General features: G+C 40.1%; 2 protein-coding genes across 2 annotated transcripts in view; both read right to left on the bottom strand.

The window, feature by feature from the left end:
- Window positions 1-7,500, bottom strand: part of LOC138965703 (receptor-type tyrosine-protein phosphatase epsilon-like) — a 70,000-nt gene that overhangs the window by 49,586 nt on the left and 12,914 nt on the right. The window lies entirely within an intron of this gene.
- On the bottom strand, window positions 5,419-7,470 carry LOC138963628 (adhesion G-protein coupled receptor G6-like). Its single transcript, XM_070335475.1, has 2 exons — window positions 7,290-7,470; window positions 5,419-5,895 (listed from the first exon to the last, which is right to left on the bottom strand). The coding sequence occupies exons 1-2, from the start codon at window positions 7,468-7,470 to the stop codon at window positions 5,642-5,644; spliced, it is 435 nt and encodes a 144-aa protein (XP_070191576.1). The 3' UTR covers window positions 5,419-5,641.

Here is a 7,500-nt window from a genome sequence, read left to right as displayed (position 1 = left end):
GGAAGAAGAAGAAGAAGAAGAAGAAGAAGAAGAAGAAGAAGAAGAAGAAGAAGAAGAAGAAGAAGAAGAAGAAGAAGAAGAAGAAGAAGAAGAAGAACAACAACAACAACAACAACAACAACAACAACAACAACAACAACAACAACAACAACAACAACAACAACAACAACAACAACAACACTACCCAAAAGTATGCATACAGGATAGTTAGACCAACCCGAACGCAAACAAACAAATTAAGGGACACGTATTCAGACTGAGAAAGAGAAGATGAATACCAACAAACAACAAGAAGGGTAGGTTATTGGAACATTTATTATAGACAAAACCAAACGTTACATTTACAGTACGTCGACCCAACGGTCTTTGAAGCAGACAGACACACAAACACTTATGACACAGATAATGACATGTTCTTAAGATCGAGTGGCAACTCGCTTGCAAAATATCGGCAAAATAAGGATTAATGTCGACATTAATGGCATTTTATTTTATACAATTGAAATCAAAATTAAAATTACAGAAGCAGGCCTGTTTGGTAAGTAACTAAATTATAAATACAATAAATAGTAAATAAAAACAACGTACTCATTTCCCTCTCAGGGATCAAATTTGACCGGCACGGTACCGTTGGCCTAGAGGTAAGGCGTCCGCCCCGTGATCGGGAGGTCGTGGGTTCGAACCCCGGCCGGGTCATACCTAAGACTTTAAAATTGGCAATCTAGTGGCTGCTCCGCCTGGCGTCTGGCATTATGGGGTCAGTGCTAGGACTGGTTGGTCCGGTGTCAGAATAATGTGACTGGGTGAGACATGAAGCCTGTGCTGCGACTTCTGTCTTGTGTGTGGCGCACGTTATATGTCAAAGCAGCACCGCCCTGATATGGCCCTTCGTGGTCGGCTGGGCGTTAAGCAAACAAACAAACAAACAAAGGGATCAAATTTGCCAGAAAATATTTAATCCGATTTTATGACAATCGTACGTACATAATCTGATTATATGACAATCGTACGTACATGTGCTGTTATTAGTTACATTATTTTGCTCCACTAAACAAAGAAATCCGCAATGGATTCCCAAAGCGAGTTACAATATAACATTGTGTAATTGTTTTAGTACACTCTTGTTGCGGTTTGGCATGTTTTGTTGTTTTGGACTCAATGCTACGTCTAGTTACATCCCGTGCAGGGCCTCAGGAAGTGTGTTAGCTACATGCACTTGTGGCTCTTCCTTGCTTGAAAGTAGTTCGATCATATTACCTTTTTGAATTACAATCTCGCCAAGTAATTATGCTATGGCGATACTGACATTATATATGTATGTATACGATATACGTATAGGTTACAACACGAGTGGTTTTTTATATGGCTTGTATTTCAGCCAAGACCCAGCGGATGAATATCATACGGATTCACGAGCCTCTGGCGAGTGAATCCCGATGATATTCCCGCTGGGTCTTGACTGAAATACAAGCCATATAAAAAAAACACGAGTGTTGTAAGCTGTATATCCCATGCGTACACCAAAGACAACGTGGACCACAATAAAGCACTGTAGTTGTCTGTGGTGTGTAAAATAGGTGAGCCAGCGAGGTGTGTTCCTCTTCACTACCCCATGCTAAAGCCACGTCGCCGAAGAAATTAAGTGCAAACAAGTGCATCCGTAAATGTGTGTTAAATCTACATTCAAACCACTGTTCGATTTGCTTTTGAATGCATTTTAGTTTCAAGATAGTAAAGAAAGCACACACAATGAAAGTTTTCATTGAATCAAAGACAGTTTCGATTTAGGTTCTGAGTCCGTCCAAGGTCACAGTTCCAGGCTACGGTTGCCAACACCGGTTTGGTTAACTCGGATCCCAATTCTAGTTTAATTTTTGTGTTGGAGTGTAGAATTACGAAAATAAACTAACATTTTACTGAATAACTTCCTTTAGATTTAAGCAGTCATTTCATGTTCGTGAAATATATCTCTTAGTTAATTTGTTCGATCGTGCTTGCGTTAATCAACCCATACCGGTAGCGTCAATTCTGTCTAAAACGGTGTAATGGCTGCTCCTTGAAACTGCGTGTTGAATACCGTTTGGACTGATTTTACTCCATCAGGATGAAATACACGTTTGCTGAGCTCTTGGATACTTTCATATAACCATGAACTTACGTCAGTGTAAAGCAAAAAAGTTGGACATGCTCGAAAAATGGATGAAACAGCCTGTGCTGGATGACGAAGCGAACCGGCCAGTCAAAAAGTTACACTCGTCGCAGTGCATCTTTGCTTGTTGGAACACACGGAGGAAGGGAGGTTACTCTAGCTTCACCTCAAATGAACAGCGAGGTTCGTTTGCTGTCACTATCAGTTGATTCTTCGCTTTTGTTCTTGTTTTACTCGACCTGCACCCAAAGTGTAAAGATAAACGCTTTGTTTACTGTATCGCATACCACAGATACGTATCATGGTTTTGTCCTCTGTGAATGTTGTGTTTTCTTTTGTTTAGCCATGTGAGCAATGCTCTTCATCAATCCACTGAAACATGTTCGGTGCAGTGTCAAGTGTAGGCAGAAGTATAGTTCCTCGGCCAAACCGGAATCGGTACTATGATATATTTTTTTGAGCCCATTATGTATTTATTGAAGCCGAAAAATACAACATATATACCCATAGTAGCATTACAGAGACAAAGAAGCAGCTCATGGGATACAAATGGATATACGTATGTGAAGTTTTTCTTTCATATTTGTTTCCATTCGTGGTTCTTTGATTAAACAAACTCCTGTGTGATGGTTCGTGGAATACGGTGCTGACTGCTAGTCTATAAAATAGGATGTAAGTGTGTGTGTGTATGTGTGTGTGTGTGTGTGTGTGTGTGTGTGTGTGTGTGTGTGTGTGTGTGTGTGTGTGTGTGTGTGTGTGTGTGTATGTGTCCGTCTGTGATCGCCGAACCTCAGAGATGGCAAGAAGCAGGAACAAGATAATGAACATGCCCGCGGCCTAGGAGCCGCAGATGTGCACTTGTGTTTTAGTTTATTGATTCATTGTTTTCTTTATCATATTATGAACCTGACCTTTATTGAATACAGCCTATATAGTGCAAGGCCAGTTCAGTGCCTGGTGTTCACCTGTAGCAAACACACATTCAATGCGAGTGATATTAGAGACTCTCTATTGCTCATACGAGGAGAAATGAAGAACGTGCAATTAACCGGACAGTTCAGGATGTTTTATGTTTTATGTGTGTCGTCCTATACAATTGTTGTTATAATCGTTTACAGGCAGGCAGGGTGTGCCGAAGAAAAATTTCCATTTTTATGTAATATTTTAATGGACAATAAAGTGCTGTTATTGTTATTATTGTTATTGTGTCTAGAAGCAAAGAGGGGTACTTTTTTTTCCCAAGCACATCATTGTGGGGCTTTTAATGAATAACATACATCCGTCCACTCACAATATATTTCCTTTCATCCTTCAACATTTACCACTCAAAAAGTCTATAGTATTAAAATTCATGAAACAAATGAAAGGCATCTACGGATGTATAGATACATAATTGACCACACTCATTTGGAATACATTCTGACAATTCATTATAAAGACATCTTTCTGTACTGATAGAGAGACAAGAGAGAGACAGAGAGAGAGAGAGGGAAATGGGGGAGAGAAAGAAAGAGAGAGAGAGAGAGAGAGAGAGAGAGAGAGAGAGAGAGAGAGAGAGAGAGAGAGAGAGAGAGAGAGAGAGAGAGAGAGAGAGAGAGAGAGAGAGAGAGAGAGAGAGAGAGAGAACCAACTTTGTTTTTCGAGGGTAATGGAGTAGATACAGCAAAGATCTTTTTTCATCCAGCCCTCGCCCAACAGGGAATTAACTAAGCAGTGGAGAGAGAGAGAGAGAGGGGGAGGGAAAGAGAGAGAGTGAAAGGGAGGGGGGTCAGGCGGGTAATGATGGTGGAGGTAACATTTACAATTGTTTTTATTCAAAAAAAATGTACTAAATATTTGTCTTGGAACTTTTTAATCAAAAATAAATATTTCCTATCTGCAGTTGCCTTTCGAAGATAACAAAAAGAGGCATTGAAGCCTTGGTTTTCTTATAAATACTTATGCACATTTTAGCAACCATAGTTATACAGTTTAATTCTTTCAACAGAGTTGCATGCATTTTTTCGATTTTTAACTCCAAACATGATTTCATGCACAGTTAACTTTATCTGTTTATCCAAGTGTACCCAAATATAAAATTCTATTTGTTTCCAAAACTCAAGCACCACTGGGCAAAAGAAAAAAAAAGTGTTTTATATAGTCAATGCTATTACTACAGTGTGAACAAATATTGTCTTCCACAACTTTCATTTTACATATAACATAATGTCTGTGGGGTAAATATTGTGAAGTAATTTCCATTGTAATACTCGTAGCCTTGTCTCTTTAACCGATTCAAAACTCATCAGCCAATCTTTCTTATCAATTTCATTATTAAATGTCCTCCTCCAAAATCCAATTGCACACGGTTCAACAAGTTTCATGCTTACTAATTCTTTTCTGAACTGTTGTGCGTTGTGTACTTTCTTACCACGATAAGAGGGGATATCTATCAAATCAATTTCTTCCTTTCCGTGCATCATCTTATTAATAACATTTACAACAACAGCACGAACCATGTTATATTCCAAAATTCTCTGTGGGGATTTTCCTAAAACATCACAAATGAACTGATAGGAAACAAACTCTTTTCTATGTAATCCATCATATACGCTAGCAAGACCGTTTCTTGCCCAATCTTCAAAATACAGTACATTTCCAGCATAAACAAAATATTGGTTATTCCATAAAAGCGGATTAAATAAGTTATCATCAATACATACATTGTTATCAAGCCAGGTTTTCAAGACAGTTTTCCAAAATTTGGATTTGACAAGTTCACTCCCTTTTAATCTTCGAAAATCAACATTTGAATAAAAACATTCACAATTTGAGCCGTACATTGAAAACACTGACTTTGGCACATATTTCCACTTATCTGTGACTTCGCGGGATGTCAGTCTGACAGCCCATTGTAATAAAAAGGAAAGCTGCATGTGTTTCAAATCAATCATATTTAAGCCACCATTTAAGCCAACTCCTACTTTTGTTATTAATTGAAGGGAGGTCACTCTAGTTATAAAGGCATGCCTGTTCATTCTCACTGCTGCTCAATTATCAATAACTTGTAAATGGGAGGGAGATAACTCATGTCAAAGTTATTTTCTGTTTATCAATAAAAGGTAACATCATGTTGATGGTAAAACATTTACATTGTCTCCCAGCCTTTTTATCCATATTTATGAATTCAGAATAACTGTATTCTGCCAGAACGAATGCCTTTACTAGGACCCGGGCAAAGCTGGGTCCTGACTGCTAGTTATATGTGTGTGTGTGTGTGTGTGTGTGTGTGTGTGTGTGTGTGTATGTATGTGTGTGTGTGTGTATGTGTGTGTATGTGTGTGTGTGTGTGTGTGTGTATGTGTGTGTGTGTGTGTGTGTGTGTGTGTGTGTGTGTGTGGCTAGTAATAAAAAATAACGGTCTACTTTCTGTACAAGATAGCGCATTGCTTTTGTTCACCATCGCCAAGCAATAACGCTCCACAAAAATCGACAATTGAAGGATAACGCATTTCACTTGGAGCGGTTGAAACTGGTTTCTTTCGTCACCGGCATATACGGAGCAGACTGCATCACTGGAAGCGGCCCACTCCTAACTTGCTTGCTTCTGCAGATGAGGTCCAGCCAGAACTGGCGCACGGCGGCGTCGCGAGCCGTGAAGATGGCGAAGATGAGAATCCCCTGAAAGGCGGTGGTGCAGGTGAACAAATACTGGAACACCAGGCCCGCGTCCTCGATGGCAAAGAAGGCAAAACCCCAACTCAGACCTGTGGTAGGAAAACCATAAGACACAAAACAACAGTACAAAAATAGCAACAAGAGCAGTTGCAATGTTCATTCACATGTACGTATATAATTATATAATCTACCAAAAAAGAAACTTGACACAGGTAAACATTTGTTTTGTTTACATATGTTAGAGCCCAGCGCCAGAAAGCTATTGGCCGGTTGCAAGCAGGTGCAACTCAACAAGATGCTGCATGGCATTTTGGTGTGTCCCGACAAACTGTATGTGCACCTTGGAACTGCTTAAATGCCACTCAAAGTGTACAGGACAGATCAAGGGCAGGCCGACCTAGAGTGGTGACCCGGGCTCAGGGTCGGTATATCAGAGTGCAACATCTCCGTGAACGTTTTACAACAGCAACCTCTACCGCCACGCAGATTCCGGGGGTGTCTCTCCCAAAAGAGAATCGTCAACAACAAAAAACATCACGGCGCCATGCACGTGATTTGTGTGCAGACAATTTGTTTGCAATTCAATAAAAGGGCGACTACCCAGTAAAGTCTCGGTTCCATTATGTTCTTTTTGTGGTTTAGTGGTTAGCAGCACTGCAACTGACACACTTCAAACTGAATATTGGTGCTTTTCTCTAACATATTACAAAAAAAAAAGTTTACATGTGTCAAGTTTCTTTTTTGGGGAGAGGATATCTAAAACAAATACTTACTTTCCCCGGTTAATCAATTATGTAAACCATTAGCTGTCTGGGCTTAAGTTTAGGTTTCAGTTACAAAATTAATCCATCCAAACATGGCCACTTTGCACAGAAAACAACTGAGCTGTTGTTTTTCTGTATGTTTCCTACTAGACGAATGCTCTGATATCACCCCTTAGTGCTGGTTTACAGTATCACTTTACTATAATAGGACGGTGCCTTGGACATTGAAATGTGCCCTCCATATATATCTCAGTAAGTGACGAATTTAGAACGCGTCCTGGAATAAGACAGCGTCACAGACAACATTCACCGAGTGACGTATTTGAAACCTTCCTTTTTCTAATGTAGCAAGGTAATGACGTCGTTTGGTGTCGGAATGTGTTTTGCGGAGCTCATTACGGATCTCTTGTCAAACAACGTGTGTTGATATCTCTAAGTGAACGAAAAATGCCTGTATTTCCATCGTTCGTTTATGAACGAAATTCAAGGGAAAGAACTGCAAGGAGTTAACAGTACACTAAAACATTCCAGCTGAAAACATTTAGACGTAATCTTTCTATTAAAGTTAAACTGATTATCATCTCGTCTATGCAGTTAAAGAGATATTCACATGAAGTAACATAAATGTTAATAAGGACCACTTTAAAGTTGTATTTCACGGTCCTAAATTGGTATTCCTCCATTTGAAACTAGAGAGGTGCTATACGTTCGTTTCTCACCCAGCACGACGAAGCTGGCGATAGAAGCCCGGATGCTGATGACGTTGTAGCTGGTCCCACCGTGGGACATGTCACGCCGACGACAGATGCTGACGACGATGAGGACGTAGAGAACGATGTTGGCGCTGACCATGATGCCGATAGGGGCCAGGAAGGCGTAGTAGAACGGCGTGCGAGACATCCAGCAGCTTTGAATAAGACCATACGGGAA

Source organism: Littorina saxatilis, linkage group LG4 (assembly GCF_037325665.1).
Source record: "Littorina saxatilis isolate snail1 linkage group LG4, US_GU_Lsax_2.0, whole genome shotgun sequence".
Classification (NCBI taxonomy): Eukaryota; Metazoa; Mollusca; class Gastropoda; order Littorinimorpha; family Littorinidae; genus Littorina; species Littorina saxatilis.
The sequence above is the reverse complement of the archived record's forward strand: the minus strand, read 5'-3'. Positions and strand labels throughout refer to the sequence as shown.